At 37.5% G+C, this 17943-nt stretch overlaps 1 protein-coding gene across 1 annotated transcript in view; it reads right to left on the bottom strand.

The window, feature by feature from the left end:
• Lmbrd2 (LMBR1 domain containing 2) overlaps positions 1-17879 on the bottom strand; it is a 46103-nt gene extending 28224 nt beyond the window's left edge. The window contains exons 1-4 of the mRNA XM_051182530.1: positions 17668-17879; positions 4306-4542; positions 3970-4067; positions 2729-2824 (exon numbers count right to left, since the gene is read on the bottom strand). Of these exons, the coding sequence (XP_051038487.1) occupies positions 2729-2824; positions 3970-4067; positions 4306-4479 (368 nt within the window). The 5' untranslated portion in view covers positions 4480-4542; positions 17668-17879. The remainder of the gene's footprint in view (positions 1-2728; positions 2825-3969; positions 4068-4305; positions 4543-17667) is intronic.
• Positions 17880-17943: the final 64 nt, after the last annotated feature.

The raw sequence follows: 17943 nt of genomic DNA, 5'->3' as shown, positions 1-17943 counted from the left end.
CAGCCTTGAATGTATTAGCATAGGGGACAACTTCCTGAATAGAACACACAAACACTAAGATCAACAATTAATAAATAGGACCTCACGAAACTGAAAAGCTTCTATAAGGCAAAGGACACCATCAATAAAACAAAACAGCAGCCTACAGAATGAGAAAATTCCATGACTGACAGGGGGCTGATCTCTAAAATATATGAAGAAGTCAAGAAATTAGATATCAAAACAAAAAACAATCCAATTAAAACATGGGGTATAGATCTAAACAATTCTCAATAGAAAAATCTCAAATGGCAGAGATACACTTAAAGAAATGTTCAACATCCTTAGCCATTAGTGAAATGCAAATCAAACAACTCTGAGATTCCATCTTACACCTGTCAGAATGGCTAAGATAAACAACAAAAGTGACAGCTTATGCTGGAGAGGATGTGAAGTAAGGGAACACTCCTTCACTGCTGGTGTGAGTGCAAACTTGTCCAGCCACTTTGGAAATCAATATGGCAGTTTCCCAGAAAATTAGGAATCGATCTACCTCAAGACCTAGCTATACCACTCTTGGGCATTACCCTAAGGAAGCTCAATCATACCACAGAGCCCTTTGTTCAATTATGTTCATAGCAGTGTTATTTAAAATACCAGAACCTGGAAACCACCTACATGTCCCTCAATCAAAGAATGGATAAAGAAAATGTGCTGCATTTACACAGTGAAGTATTATTCAGCTGTTAAAATAATATCAGGAAAATGTAAGGCAAAGGATGGAACTAGAAAAAAAAATAATTATCCTGAGCTAACCCAGACTCAGAAAGACAAACACGTACTCACTCATAAGTGGATATTAGCTATGAAGGATAACTGTTACCATCCACAACCTCAGAGTGTTTAGGTAACAAGGAGGGCCTGAAGAGCAACAGGGATTCATGGATTTCCCCATAAAGGTGAAAAACAAGAAAACTCCTGGGTAGACTGGGAACCAGTGGAGATGGGAACATGAGGGATTGGATTCCAGAGAAATAGACCTGGAGTACATTACTGGCTATTAAAACCACAGCTGTAATTAATGCTATGTGGGGTCAGGCAGGCAAGATGACTAAACACAAGGCTCAAGGGAAGAACACCATTTAGGAACTGGGTCACAGATATAAAGAAAACATCCATAAAGGAAATAAGAATGTATGCGCAAGCAGGCAGGGCTAGAGGGTGGGCCCATATTGCTAAAGACATTACATATTTAGGATCCAAGACTTGATTATTTGAGCTGGGTCTAACCTGAAAGCTTCTTTCCTCCAGTTAAGCTTCCTTCAGAAAATACTATGCAAGCTGCCAAGAGAGAGAAGCAATTAAATCGTCCTACCCACTGCACCATCTATGAACCACAATAACAAGCATGGCAAGCTATCTGTAATGGCACAGTAAATGGCACTCACATTTATTGGTGGTAACCAACATCTGTCTAATTGAACTTAAGGCCCACTCAACAGGAAGGAAATCATACCTGGTACTGAAAACCTATCCAGCTTCCTAAGGCTAGTGAGGACTTGTACATTAGAGAACAATCTACCACCACCACTTTGCTAGACCAGCATACTTCCTTATTATATTCTAAACATAATCTTTATACCCACAGGTTGGTGTAGCTACTATGCCTCACCAAAGAAGCCTCTCTTTCCAGCAATTGGAGACCACTACAGAAAAATACAAGTGGACAAAATGCAGATCAAGAGACTGTGGGGGGCCCATTCTCAACCCAGTCTATATCACAGCATCTATATCTTAGGAGTCATTGTGGAAGAAGGAAGATTTTTAAGAGTCAGAATATCAGAAATCTGTGGTGAAACAGTCTCTCTTGTAATAGTTGTATAAATAAAACCAGAACAATAGCAATACTTATGGACATATTAACACAAAAAGAGAAAATTTTTGTGGGGTGCTATGTCTAGACCAGTGGTTCTCAACTTTCCTAATGTTGTGGTATCCCCCAACCATAAAATTTTCATTACTACTTCATAACTATAGTTTTACTGTTATGAATAATAATGTAAATATCTGTGTTTTCCGATAGTCTTAAGTGATGCCTGTGAAAGGGTTGTTCAACCCCCAAAAGAGTCATGACCTACAGATTGAGAACCACTGCTCAAGACAAGGAGCTACAGACAACTAATGAGTGCTACAAGAGGGAAAATTAAATCAGCCTCTCCCAGGGATGAGCCCCTTATCGGTTGTCCAATGCAGAGTGGTCAATCCTGTAATCATATACACACACAAAAAAACTAATTTATGTAATATCAGTAATCAAAGAAATAGAGGCTATCTACTTGAGGTTTGGGGATGGGAGGTGGGATGGGTCTGAGAGAGGATGTTTAGGATAGGCTGGAGGGAGGAAAGAAAAAGGAAGTTAAGTCATTCTATTTCAATCAAAAACACAGTAAAGAAAGGAAACCAAGGGAAAGTGATGTCATTAATGAAAGCACTTTCATATAATAACAGAGCTAAAAGAGGACTGGATTGAAGACAAAACAAGAAGAATGACATGGAAGGAAAGAATTACAAGAAAAATTTTCATTTCTGTTTTCTATTTTTGTCTGCCTTTCTTTTCTTTCCTTTATTCTGTCTTTTAAAGACAGCAGAAATTTGAGTCAGTAAAAATGGAATATATACATTTCAAAATATTAAGGCTGACTAAAAATTAACCACTTTTGCCAAAAATGCATCCTATACTGCCACTTACCAAGTTAAAAACTGTGATGTCCAATAAACTACCCTCCAGAAAATTGGCATGATCCCATCCGGAATGTAACTCCATGGCTTGAAACATGGATGTTGTCTGTTATAACAATTTAAAGTCAATTAATAATCACAAAGGCTTATTTCTTAATTGAGAGATTATATAAATTTGTGAGTAGCCAAGTTCATTTACATCAAACTAATAATTATTGATCAAATCATAATATCTGAGAAAAATTTAAAAACAAAGCTGTCAAACAAAATATTATACATAAAAGGAATGAAACTGTTTCCTCTAAAAAGGAATATTATTTAAGTTTTCAATTTCCAGTGTATTTCTTAGTTATTTAATGAAAAGAAGCTCTACTCTTGAACTAAATGACTGATAGTGTGGAAGTCTTTAGAAAATAAATGGATTTATGGAACCAAATATTCAATGATTACACTTAATATTTGTAATCATTGTAGGGCTGGCTATATTTTATTGTTATATAGTAGTGAATGCTGAAATAGGAATTAAAAAGGAATTCAATATAACAGAAATTTAGGTGACTGATTCCTGAACGATGCAATGCTAATTAAGTTAGATATCCTATTGCTTCTGCAGAGAAAAGCACCTGCAAGTATACACAATCTGTTCATATTTTCTAACGAAGTGTCTGACCATAAACTCTTTCATTTAAAAGTTTTCCAGATTACGAGGCTCTCTTTTTAATTCAAGGATGTCTAAATCCTCAAACTATTACTGATCTACAAAGACTAACATTTTTCCCTTACTTGTCAGATGTTCTTACATGTCTATGTGCATGTTTGTGTGTGTGAACTAAGTGCCTGTGTGCAAGAAGGTCAGAGGACAACCTTCCTCAGTAGCAATATTACACTCCTTTGAAACAAGGTTTCTGATTGGTCTGGAGATCATTAATTTGGCTATACTGGTTATCATTCAGTGAACCCAATAATGGGATTACAAGTGCACCAGCACAACATTTTTACCTGAATTCTGGGAACCATACTCAGGTCATTATGATTGTGAGGCAAGCTTTGTATTGACTGAGCTATCTCACTAGGCCCTATATTTTCTTCTAAAAGCTGCATAAAGAAGCAATATAATAAAGATAATAGCATGGATGAAAGTAGGGGAACATAGGGAATAAGGGAAACTATAAATATACAAGTAAGTAGTAAGACTATCAATTGCAATATTGCAGTATTTATATTACGCAGCAAAGTAGATGGAAAAAATACCTTGGAGCTGGGGTGACAGGTGCATACACTCCTGTAACATTGTTGTTTTCAGGAGGGCTGGAATTTGCAGCAGCGTGTCTGCATCGGTTGTATATTGTCTAAAGCAATGAATACAAAGTTTTAAAATGAGAACCAAGAACTCACCAAGTAGTTAAAGGATATTTCATAAATCCACCTACCTATTTTCTGGGCTATACTGTCTAATAACTAAATTCCTAAAACATTGAAATTCAAAATGTAAAGATAACATTACATAGTTTTGTCAATTTAACACAGCAATATTCAAAGCATATTTCAAATTATATGATTACAACTGTATCTCAATTTCACTCTTACCGTACTGACATCCAGTGGCAGGATGAAGACAATAAGAAAGCAGAGATACCAAGCAAGCAGTGTTCCAATGATTACAAGTCTATGCTGTTTCTTAAAGTCTCCATATCGATGAAGGAGGAACAATGCCAGAAAAAAGACAAAAACAATCTCAAGTCCTAAAGCTGCACCACTCATTATTGAATGTTCACGATATCCAGCCAAAGTGATTCATGTACAGTTCTGGAGCATATCTGTTCACTAGACAAGTAAAAAGAAAACACATGTGTACCATTAACACAGGAAACAACAATCTGGAAATGTTTTAATTACTTTATTAATGTATCAATACTCTTTGGAAAACTGTGTATAACTTTACATTGGCTTGGGAATAAGATGAAATGACAAGTATTTTTAAACTTTTACAAATAGGCTGGGTGCTAACACATACCCTTAGCCTAGTATTATGGGTGCCAGGGCAGGAGAAGCATGAGTTAGAGGACAGCCTGGACTACTTATGTATGTATATGTGTGTGTATGTGTGTGTGTGTGTGTGTGTGTGTGTGTATATATTTTATATATATTACATATTCATTATTCTTAAATATGTCATATATTCTTTATGTTTCTCACTGCCATGATGCATACTAATGCATATTTAAAATCTCAATATAAAATATATATATATAATATATACATGCATATATATAATTCCTTTGGGGAAAAATACTGTAATAAAAGTCATACTCATTCTTAAAAATATTTAAAAATTAAATTATTAATACTAAGATAGGAACAGTTTTAATATAATATTGAGTAGGTTTCTTAATGATATAATTGCTAGCCAAATATTTAAATTATTTTTAATTTAAAACCTTTTTATACAATATATTTTGATCATACTGTTTCTCCTCCCCCAACTCCTGGAAGATCCTCACCACTTCTCTATCTACCCAATTTCATGTTCTCTCTCTCAAAGAGTATAAAACAAACAAACAAAAACAACAACAACAAAAAATAAATAATACCAATAAGATAAAGAATATGTGAAGATCCAGCATTTCTACTCTTAGGCATATACCCAAAGGATGCACTTCATACAAGGATATCTATTCAACTATGTTCATAGCAGCATTATTTGTAATAGCCAGAACCTAGATGGTCCCCAACCAAAGAATGGATTTTAAAAAATGTGGCACATTTACACAATGGAGTACTACTCTGTGGAAAACAATGAAATCTTGAAATTCGCAGGCAAATGGATGGAACTAGAAGAAACCATCCTGAGTGAGGTAACCCAGAAAGACAAACATGGTATGTACTCACTCATATATAGATATTAGACATTGAGCAAAGGATTACCAGCCTACAAAATCCACACCTCCAGAGAAGCTAGGAAACAAAGAGTATCCTAAGAGAGACATGCATGCTTCCCCTCCCCCCCAAGAAGGGGAAAGGGACAAGAGCTCTTGAGCAAATTCGGAGCATGGGGTAGGGAGGAAATAGAGAAGAGGAACAGGAGGAGAACATGAAGGATCAGGAAGATTGAGTTGGGGGATGATTAGAGCAAAACAAGAAAAGAGATAGCATAATAGAGCCATTATAGGTTTAAAGAGAAATCTGGCAGTAGGGAAATGTCCAGAGATCCATAAGGATGACCCCAACTAAGAATCTAAACAATAGTGGAGAGGCTACCTTAAATGCCCTTCCTCTATAATGACATTGATGACTGACTTATATGCCATCACAGAGCCTTCATCCAGCAGCTGATGGAAGCAGAAGCAGACACCCACAGCCAAACTCCTGAAATCCAGTTATAGAGAGGGAGGAGTGATGAGCAAAGGAGTCAAGACTATGCTGAAGAAACCCACAGAAACAGCTGACCTGAATAAGTAAGAGCTCATGGGGCCCAGCCAGACAGCTGCGGAACCAGAACAGGACTGAATAAGGCCCCCTGAATGTGGGTGACAGTTAAGAGGCCTGGGCAGTCTATGGCTTCTAGCAGTGTAACCAGTATTTATCTCTCCTGCAGAAATAGACTTTGGGAGCCCACTCCCCCACTGAGGGATACTCTCTCAGCCTAGATACATGGAGGAGGGCCTAGGCCCTGCCCCAAATGATGTGACAGACTTTTATGATCCCCCATTGAAGGCCTCACCCTCTCTAGGTAGTGGATGGGGGATGAGATGGGAAGGGTCAGTGGGGGGAATGGGAAGATGGGAGGGAGAAGGAACTGGGACTGATGTAAACTAAAATTGTTTCTAATTTAAAAAATATTTAAATTTAAAAAAAGAATGACAAAACACATACATGCAACAAACACAAAAACAGAACAAAACAAACAAAAACCATGGAGTCCACTTTGTTGGCCAGCTATTCTTAGACATGAAGCCTGCCCTGTTCGTGCTGACACTCCACTGGAGAAAATTGATTTTCCCTTTGCCTTCAGGTATCAACTGCAAATAACTTCTTGGTTAGGGGTGGATCTTTGTAGCAGAAGTAAGTTATCATAGAAAATTAGATATTAAGTCTATCTTAGGAAGTTAGACATTTAATAAAAGTTTTCTAAGATCATCTATAGCCAAGAACTTAAGATTTCCTGAAAGTCACCAACAGGAACATTTAAAAGTAACTTCTTAGAAACATTATCTTCCTTTTATGCTTTGTCATACTCAATTTCATGATTTAAAGCTTGTTATGATCTACTTTATAGGTTAACATTTTCCACTAATCTGTATAAATCTTACTTCTTAAGAAAGCTACTTTTCTATTTTATGTACAAAGAAGCTCCTGCTACTACTACTAAAAAACTATCTAGACCACAGTGGTCAGTTGGAAATTCATGATATAGCCTAGATTAGCTTCAAACTCATCAATCTGCTACTATAAATTACCTGAATTCTGGGATTAAAGGCATGTGGTACCATGGTTGGTCTTACCAATAATTACTCGATAAAGTCATTAGGTTTCTTTTGTTTTGTTTCCAGGTTTTTGAGATATGGTCTTGCTATGGAGACCAGGCTAGCCTCTAATTCATTATATAGACTAGGTTGGCCTTGCACCCGTAACTCTACTACTTCTACTCCTCAGTATTGAGACAATTTTGTTCTCTTTTGTTTGTTTGAAACATGGTTTCATGTGTCCTAGACTAGTTCTACCAAAAACAAATCTTGAATACTTCTTGCCTTCATTTCCTAAGTGCTGAGGGCAGGCAAGTGCCACCATACCCAGATGGAAAATATTTTTAATTGTAAATGTATAATACAAACATCAGCAAATGATTTTTCACTTCTAAAAAAAGAAAAGAATCTGGAGCTTGGTAGTTTGGCTAACAAGCTGGCTAATAGCTTCGGGGATTCTCCTGTTTCTATCCCTGTTGTTCATCAATGGGGCATTTGCCTCTTCACCTAGCTTTTTGTGTGGGTTCTGGGAATCTTCATGCTTGCGCATCAGCGCTTTTTCCACTGAACCATCTTCTCAGTTCCTTTCTGCTTATTAATTATTATATTTATTAAATATATACTATCTTCTAAGGCAAGAGGAGACAGGAGTGCAATGCAGTCTGAGGAGCAGTGCAGTGTCTGAAAACAGTGCAGTCTAAGTAGTCTGAGGATGCAGTCTGAGGACAGGATGGCCCCTTTGGTGTGAGCATCGGTAGAGGTAAGAACTCTCTCTATGTTCAGGGGGTCTGAGTCAGTCCCATGCTGGATTCCCAGCTATCAGTCTGGGGGCCCGTTAGCTCCTCTTTGTTCAGGTCAGCTGTCTCTATGTGTTTTTGCAACGTGGTCTTGTCCCCCCTCTCTGCCTCTGGATTCTAGTTTGGCTCAGTGTTTAGTTGTGGGTGTTTGCTTCTGTTTCCAACAGGTTCTAGATCAGCTAGAAGGCCTGAGCAGTCTAAGGGACCTTAGACAGTAGAACCAGGATGTATTCCTGGTGTACAAAAAGACCTTGCAGGCACATCCCTCATGGAGGGATACTCCCTTAACACAGAGACAGGAGAGAAGTCCTAGTCCCTACCTCAAATGACTTGACAGATTTAGATGACCCCTCCTGGATGGCATCATCCTACATGTGGAGTAGGGGGGAGTGTGGTCAGGATGCATGTGGGGGGGGGGAGAGGGAAAGAGGGAGGAAGGTAGAAAGGGAGGGAGAGGGAACTGGGATTGATATGTCAAAATAAATAAATAAATACATAAACAAGTTTGAAAAAAAAAAAAAGAACTCTCTCTAGTGGCTGACCACTTTGCTTCTCTGATCTTCAGCATTAAAAACAATTATAATTCATGCAACATCTGGCACCCAGCTTCTGGGGTACAATTTCATGAAAAAGCCGTTTGCCTGTGGCTTTGCAGGAGCTATATAGGCTGTAGCTACAAAGAGCCGGAGTCACCAGAGTCACCGCCCTACCAGCTAGGTTTTCCTTTCTTCTCTCCTGGTGGGCGTTCACTGTACTCCCTTCTTGGGCTGCTGCCAAACCAGGCAGCTGCCTTAAAATGCAGTCATGCTTTTACTGTTATATAAAGCAGCAGTCAGCCTCACATCAACATCTTCCTCAGCTGATTTGGTGAGAAAATTAGGACTCCTTAAAGGAAGGAATTAGCTGAAAGAGAGAATTTTTTCCCACGTTAAAAAATGGAAAACACAATTATGATAGAGAAAGTTAGGTTTCTGTATGATTATACAATACATGACTTTAAAAATGGGGCAATTAGATAAGATAATCAACTTAACTGGGACTGACATAATGTTAATTATCATTTTGATAATCCTTATTGTTGCTTTGATAATTCTTGGTTTATCTCTTCAAAAGTTGTCTGATATGAGTGCCAAGATAGGGGCCTTAGAAAAACTTAATAAAACAGATCATAGAGATACTCAAACCCAGACAGAGGAATTTAAAGGAGAACCAATTTCAGCACTGCATTATAAGGTTAGAGAGGAACAGCCTAAGGTTTTCAAACAACCAACCTTAATATTTCCAGTAACCTTACAGGAATTGCCAAATGGCAGAGGCTCTATAAAAGCTGATTGGACTCCTATGCCAATGTTAGATTTAAGGAGATTCAAGGAAGTGGTAGTCTCATATGGTATGCATCTGCCATTTGTGAAGCAGATGTTGAACTCGCAGTCAACTTGTAATAGAATTCTCCCTAAAGACTAGAGAGACTTGGTTACAGTCTTGGAGCCTGATCCATAATTACAATGTAAGACCTGGTGGATAGAAGAGGCTAAGGCCATTGAATAACAGAGTAGAGAGGTATGGAAATCTCCCAAGATCAACTTCTTGGAGAAGGCGATACAGCCTTCTGTAGCTAGCCTCCCTGAAAGAGATCTCTAAGGTAGTTATCTGGCATATCTGTTGAAATAACAAATAAGTGATTGATGGGGAATGTTCTTTTGTATATATGTTTGTCTTATTGGTTAATGAATAAAACACTGATTGGCTAATTGGGCAGACAAGAAGTGACATAGCTGGGCAGAAGCTTGCCACTAGCTAACCATAGAGGTCTGTAGGTCTGTACAGACTGAGAAGAAGTGACGAAGCTGGGAAGAATCAGGATATAAGCAGGGGCAAACAGGAAATCGTTCTTTTCTCTACAGACAGGCTGGGCAATCATCATGTGAGCCACCAAAGGAGTTACAGGTCCGGACCCTTCTCAGGTAAGATAAGACCACGTGGAAATACTTAGATTAATAGAAATAGGTTAATAATTAAGATAGAGCTAGCCAATAAGAAACCCTAGTCACTGGCCAACATTACAAGTGATTACTGTATTTGTCAGTACTATTTTTTTTTAATTACTGCTTAGTTTGAAAGCAATTCTGACTTGTTACAACAAATTTATAAATGTCTACTATTTTGTACCTTATCAACTGCTACTGAATAATTTAAATACCATATTCTCAAATCAACTACTTTTAGGTGACAGTGCAAGGTGGAATATGCTGAAGCCTGGTGCTACCTCCAAGATTCAACTTTTTAAAAGTGTCAGTCAGGTAAAATAAATCAGTTTATCCAATGGAGTGTCACTGGGATTTCAACCACACTATAGGACAGGCCCTATGTCCAAGAGTAGTTGTCTAACACAAAAGGAACTCACTATTTAATGTTGTTGGTTTGTTTTTGTTGTTCTGTGTGTGCTTTTTGTTTCATTTGCTTTGTTTTAACTATTTTTGTCTTATGGATCTTTTGCTTGCTTTGATATTAGTTTCTGTGGGTTTTTTGTTTGTTTGTTGGAGAAAGAACATAAAGTTGGGTGGATAGGAATGTGGGAGGGCCTGAGAATTGAAGAGGAAAAAAAACATTATCAAAATATATTTATGAAAACACTTTTTAAATTAAAGAATAAAAATAAAAAATATAACCCAGTATGAGTCTAAGTACAACATAATTATTAGAAAATCTCTATATACTTTTATTTACTTATCTGAAATTTTTCAGTGCAAGGAATATAATAATACAAAAAAGAACAAATATAGATTATCCTCCAAATCCTAAATATTAATACCTAATGGCCAAATATTACCAAAGTAAAAGAAATAATGTCTAGTATTGTTTATAACAAAAAGATATGCCCACATAAACTGAAAAATTAAGACACACATCTCATGTGATATGCAGAAAAAAATTAGAGAATAGTAAAATACTTTTAAAAATCCTATATGTGGTATTATAATGGGCAGAAGTAAACAACAATATCAGTTACTAATCTGCCATATTATTATTTTTACTATGCTTCTCAATTTCTCAATCTCAGTACTTTAAAATGTTATAGATTAAAACATAGTGTGGGTCTTTCATCTCAGTAAAAGACAGGTTTGGCTGTACCCTCTCCTCATAGTCAGGTGCTATTCTATCAGTTCAGTAATACAAAAAAAACTACTTATCATCCTAGTTTCTATGAATCAGAATTCCCAGCAGAGAATACTCAACTGAGTCTCTATTTAGGGTTTCAAGGCATCATCAGGTTTGCACTCCTCTCTAAAGAAGAATCTAAGAATTCCCAGCGGGCAAAATTTAGTTCCCCTCATCAAGGCTGATGTGACGTTTGGAGTCCAGGCACTGGATACTCTCATTTCAATTCCAGAGTTTAAGGAGTGGTTATTTTTGTTTCCACTATTTTTTTAACCACATCATTTATTTCTCTTTTTGTGTCATCACAAGCCAGGTGAAGCCAATGAAACTGGAGATTCACTGGGTTTCCCTAACCTGAAAGAATACAGATTTAAAGTCAGTATCTTTGATCTTATTCCTAGATTCAAAAGAGGAATTACTTTTTAAATACAGAATGATAGTACTTTCTATGACTACCTATGGATTCATGTAGCTTGTTTTTTTTTTTTTTTTTTTTTTTTTTTTGGCTGCAACTGAATAACTCCATTAAAAGGCAGGTTATCTTATTCTCTACCTAACTTAGCTATTTATATATTATAGTTTGTAAAAGTAAGTGTCAGTTTTTTTAAAATCTGGTCCTGTTAACAATGGAACAGCAATTTGGCCATACATATCAAAACCCTTAAAAGAGCAAGAAAGGAAGGAAGAAAAAAAAAAAAAAAAAAAAACTGTACCTTCGTGGCATCAATTCCTTTTCTAATTACTCATTCTAAAGAAAAACCAAAGCACAAAGCTGGTTGTGAGAGCACACACACACTTATAATTCCTGTGCTAAGGGGAAGGAGACAGGTGGATGCCTGGGGCTTGCTAGCTAGCCAGCTTTGCATAGTCAACAAGCTCCAGGAAGAGACTTCTCAAAAATAAGGTAGACAGCATTGAAAAAACAGCAGAGGTGGTTCTCTGGCCTCACATGCAAACACATGCTTGTACAGTCACATAAATACACATGTATACACACAAGCTTGTGTGTGTAAACATAGACATACATAGACAAAAGAAACAGAAAAACGGGTAATAAAGATTTATCTACAATGTTCATTTTCACTATAGCAGTATATATAAAAACACAGAACAACTAAATGGTTGTAATAACTAGTCCAGGAAATCCTCAGGTCTCACCATTGCCAATTGAATACATAAGGACAAAGATTTAATAAAACAAAAAGTGGTGATGGTGTATAAAAAAATGGTTTCTATTTTCTCTTTGCGTCTCCTTGTATATGTGTGTTTTTAATTTTTAGTAATAAGTAACAGTATTTTGTACTTAAGAGTTTTTTTTAAAGGTCAATATTTTATGTAGTACTAAATACACAGACAATTAAGGTTTGTGCTGGGTGTTACAACTCTTTTAAAATACATGTTTTATTACATCTTGTAAAACCTGGGCTTAAAACCATACTGTTTGAAACTGTGCAACATTATTCAATATAAGCTCTTGAATGAGGATGAGTACCTCCCACCTGTGGCTATAAAGATCAAATATGCATAAACACTAAGGAAGAATTCCAGACACAAAGCAAGTCCTGAATATGTGCTAGCTGCTTACCTCTGCTGTCTTCTAGAAAGGACCTACTTGCCCCAATGGTCTCAAAGCATTGGTTTTAGCCTCAAGAGTCTGCTTTCCTCAAGAACATACACACACACACACACACACACACACACACACACACACACACACACACACACACACATATATATATATATATATATATAAGAAAGGAAAGCAACTGCATTTTACTTTTCAGTCTCTGTGATTACAACTCCCAAAGTACATCCTCATCCTTTTGTAAGAAATGAGCCTGGCTCAAAAAGATTATTGCTCCCTTGCAACAAACCAGCATTATTTCCTTCAGTTTGCAAGGTAGCCAAACTATTTATCTGTTTGCTGGCAAGAGACTAAATACATTTCAGAATCATGTCAAGAAGGTGCACCTAGCACACCACTGCTAGACAACACGATGCCTTCAATTTAGGCACATAATCAGGGTGAGTTAATTATTACATAACATTTGTTAAATTGTAACTGTGTGTAACTCTATATATGCCTTTGACCACAACAAAGGTTGACTTACTATATTCTTCAAATATTAAAATAACAGGTTTGGGGACAAGATGATGGTCAATATTTGGAAACATCCTAGTTTTCGTGGGTTGGCATTAACACCATAGGAGCAAAGTTAAATTTACTCACATGAAAGTGCCAATTGACTTAATTGGTCAAATTTAGCACCTAACATGTAGTCAGATTGTACCCTTAAAAACACCAGGTCCAAAAGCCTTAAATATATAAAACTCAGTTCCATAATTTTCCAATGATCAAAATATTATTCAATATTATTTTCAAATGTCTTTATAATAATCTTGCTAAAATTAATAGCTCAGGAGTGCTGTCTTCTATGTAGATTGTGGCTGATAATGGTTATACAGGCTAAACCCACTGTAAAAGAAAAATTTAAAGGTTAAAATAATTTTGGAATTTGAGGAATTCCAAATGTTCAAAAACCAAAGAGGACAGGAGAGGGATCAAAAACAAAAGAGAATAAAAATATCTAAGTAAATATATAAATAAGAGGAAGAAACTGAAGTAACTGATGAAAATACATTAAAAAAATGACAAAAAATTCTGAAACCAATAAAAATATTCTCTTCAGAAGAGTTGGTTTTAACCTACTCTTTTATTACAGGCCTTGAGGTACTATACTAACTCTCCACCATTGAGCCACATCCCAGCTGCAGTATTGATTTAAATAATTATTTTAACTCAGATATGACATAATGAAAGCTAGATGATAACTCAAGAACCTAACAACAAAGAATCAAAAGGAGCAGAATAAGTGAAAGATGAAATGTAAAAGAAAGCAATTTCCCACTGCTAATAGAAAATGTCTTAAATATAACCATTATTCTTGTGATTAGAGATTTTATGGCTAGAGCTCCATTCAGAACAATAGCACAAGCAAGTTTTGGTCTTGTTTTGGTTCACCTAAGAGAGGAATCAATAAACCAGGTAACAAGGATTCCAAAGTGTGACAAGAGGCACAAGCAGGTGACTCATCTTTGGCACTGGCTTGAAAGGCTGAAGTAGCAACCAGGTCAGTGGGTAAAGGGAACACTAACCTTTTAACAAACTCTTGAGGATTTCAGTTGGAGAAACTCTAAGAATTACTTTGATATCTGGAGATTCTTTTGTAACAAAGTACTGGGTTTACAAAGGAACTCTAAGGTTTAGTCAATGTTTAGGATATTACACTGCACATTGTTTATTTTATTGAATTAGTTCCCACAATCTAGTGAGGAAAGATTGCTAGAATTCTTGCTGCTAATGAGAAGATGGCAGAGTGGATAAGCAGCTTATGGAGGTCCTCACAGCTAGTATGTGGCCAAACAGATCCAAACTGAGGCAATCTGTCCACTGAGGATGAGTTTCAATTTCATGTCTCACCTCCAACCCAGACATCCTTTAAAATGAATTTGTTTTAAAGAATTTCTATGGTTCCATTTTCATAAAAAATAAATTTAAAATATTCCTATTTTTTCCAGACATATTAACACAGAATGCAAAAACAAAACAAAACAAAATGCCATGCTTAATATAGAATTTAACTTTTTATTTTGAGAGTAATTATTTGATTTAGACTATGGTATTTTTTTTTCTAATTTTCATGGAAGAAGTACAGAGTAAAACAGAATAATCTTTTGTTATTGATCTAACCTGCCCATTACCAATCATTAAATCAAAGAAAACTGAAGATAATTTTAAAACCAAGTAAGAGAAAAGGACAATTATATTTGATCGGCAACTGAAAACAAATAACTGTCTCCAGTACTTGTTCCCCTAAGCTAAATAACAAAAAGGGGAAAAAGAAATTTTTAAATTTCTTTCTATGATGCAACATTGCCCATATGCTTAACTGTATCTCTCTGGCTATATCTGATTTTCAAACATGAGACCAACTAGTACTGAATAGATGGTTAGGTAGACTTAGTTTTGCACATATATGCATATGCACGTATGTCATATACATGTACATATATATCATAGCCAGTTATAATTGCCAGTCTTTTCTAGCCTCTCCTGGGCCCTGAAAACATTGATGGCCATGTAATTTTAGCTGTATTAAGTACACTGTTAATTCCTTTTCCAAACAGCTCATGTTTCTCAATTTATAATGTGACTGTGTGTTCTATTTTAAGGCCCCAAAAAGCACTGGCTATTATTCAACCTAGTAATATTTTTAGTTATATAAAATGTGATTCTTTGTTTTGGTATTCAGATTAATTCTAATGCTAAAAATATGTTTCAAGACTTATTAAAATGAAATGTGATTATGTGTTGAGTAAGATTAAATAAGATTAATCAGGAAATATTTTACATTAGCAGCAATCACAATGTAGTCCTTTGAGAGACTAGAGGGCAGTCTCTACATAGCTAATAATCTCAAATCTTCAATGAACAGATTTCCTCTGTCAAAAAGAATCATGTGTGCCAATTTAAACCTTACCTTAAATTCTTACCATATTAAGGAAACAGCTATGATTAGAAGAAATGCATGGAAAAGAAATACAAATAAATAAAGAAGAACTGCCACCAAAAGAAAAATACTTCCATTATCAAGACAAAGCAGAGGCTCCTAATTTCAAAGCTGATAGTCTTTCCTTGGTATCATACAGAGGACCTTGTGTCCACTAATTTAAAGATTCTATACAATCTCTGGTAACTCTTAGCTAAATTTAGGGCTGAACATGGTTATTTTTATGATTAAATTTAGAAATATCTATTATACCTTTCCACCTGCAAGATCTTTGAGGTAGCCTTTACTAATTACTTTCTAGCTCAGCACTGTTTATCATCATGGTGTTAAACTATTTTTGTTGTGTTTTCTTTTATTAGTTTACAAGCTCTGTCTTGTTGACTCTTCTTAAAGAGTGGACTGCATTTGTTTTTCCTGAGTGAGTTACAATCATAAAGGAAGGGACACAGTTCAAGAGAAGGTAAATGAGTTTTCCAAAGTAACAAAAGGTAACTTTATATAAAACCTCAGAAGGTCTCATTTTAACATTCTTTCTTACCGTAACAGTGAGTGAGTGAATGAATGAATGAATGAACGAACAAATGAACTGTGAATACTTGTCAGTTTCTTTTTGTTTGTGTGGTTGGTTTTGGTTTTATTTTTTTGAGACAGTGTTTCTGTGTAACCCTGGCTGTCTTTAAAGTTGCTCTGCAGACCAGGCTGGCCTTAAACCCACAGAAATCTGCCTGCCTCTGCCTCTGTAATAATAGACTTTGCTTTCTTTCTATTAGAATCACTTTGCAAACAAATCTGTCCCTCTCCCCTCCCCCTCTGTGGTTTTTCAAGACAGGGCTTCTCTGTGTAACAGCCCTGGCTGTCCTGGAACTCACTCTATAGACTAAGCTGGCCTGGAACTCACAGAGATCTGACTGCTTCTGCCTATTTCTGCCTCCTGAGTGATAAGCTTAAAAGGTGTGTGCCAGTGCGCCAAGTCAGAGCACTTTAGTTTTTTTTTTTTTTTTTTTTTTTTTTTACACCAATTCCTTCCTCTGCCAAGAAGTAATTGATGTAAGGACCACACTAGAAACAAACACACACCTGAGAGAAAGTTAATTCCTTTATAAAACGAGTCTTGCCTCCTCCCCTCAAAGAAACACAAGGGCATGTCATCTAACATATGAACCAATATTCTTAAGTTTTTTTGGTGAAGCTTGCCTGCCCCCCCCCCTCTCTCTCTCTCTCTCTCTCTCTCTCTCTCTCTCTCTCTCAACTTTATAAATTCTCTTCATTTTTTTACTGGACTTGAAATGCATCCCCCTACCCTCTCCCCTGTTGCCCTGGAGTTAAATTTTTAGCAGTCTGCAGACCAGAATTTCGCATGGCCAGTCTAATCTAATTGTCCCCGATCTCTTCAGAGAGTCTAAATTAGCCTAGCTTTTAGGTAGAGAATCAAAGGGAGGTTGTGGGTTGAGTCAGAGACACCATAACAGCTTTTCAGGATGGTCTCTCATTGCAAGCGTAACGTCGTCATCTTATTCCCTTGGTTGCATTTGAGAGACCCGTCAAGGATACAAAAGGATGCACGCGGGAACCACTGCTGGCTCCTGCTGCCCTAAAATTAAATCACTGCTTCTTTCGGGACTGCTCTTTAGCTGAAAAGGGCTTCCACAAGCACCTGATCTGATCTGATCCTCAGTCCGGGCCCGTGGGGTGTGCGTCGCCCCCTAGCCTATTTTACAGCTGAGGCAAGGATCGTGTCCACAGACCGAGTCCTAAGGGCCGCCCACAGCCAGGTGAGGAGCAGCCGACCCGCGGCAGGGCAGGCGTGTCACCCGCAGCCTCTCACCTGGCGGGCGACCGAGACCGGGAAGATGTGCCGGGCGGCGGCGGCCGCTCGGATGTCGAGTCCCTCAGTGCATCTCCGCCAGGCTGGGCCGGGACCCCAGACCCCGACGCCCCCGCCCCCACGCCCAGGCTCACCGTAGGGTCGCGCCAGGCCGAAGGGACTGCGAAGCTTCACGTCCGCCGCAACCTGCCGGGGTCAGAGACCCGCACCCCGAGGCGACCGCCCGCGGCGGTGCTCACCCGAAGGCCTGTGGGCTCCCGGGAAAGAAAATCCCGTTCCCAGTCAATCGGCTGACATTTCCCAGTCAGCCTGAGCTCCGCCCACTTCCGCTTGCGCCTCCTCTCCCCACCCCCCAGTGACGCCCTGCGCCGCGGGGGGTTGTGGGTATCTGGAGGGTTTGGCTTAAAAAA

Source organism: Phodopus roborovskii, unplaced genomic scaffold (genome assembly GCF_943737965.1).
Source record: "Phodopus roborovskii unplaced genomic scaffold, PHOROB, whole genome shotgun sequence".
In the NCBI taxonomy this organism is placed as follows: domain Eukaryota; kingdom Metazoa; phylum Chordata; class Mammalia; order Rodentia; family Cricetidae; genus Phodopus; species Phodopus roborovskii.
The sequence above is the reverse complement of the archived record's forward strand: the minus strand, read 5'-3'. Positions and strand labels throughout refer to the sequence as shown.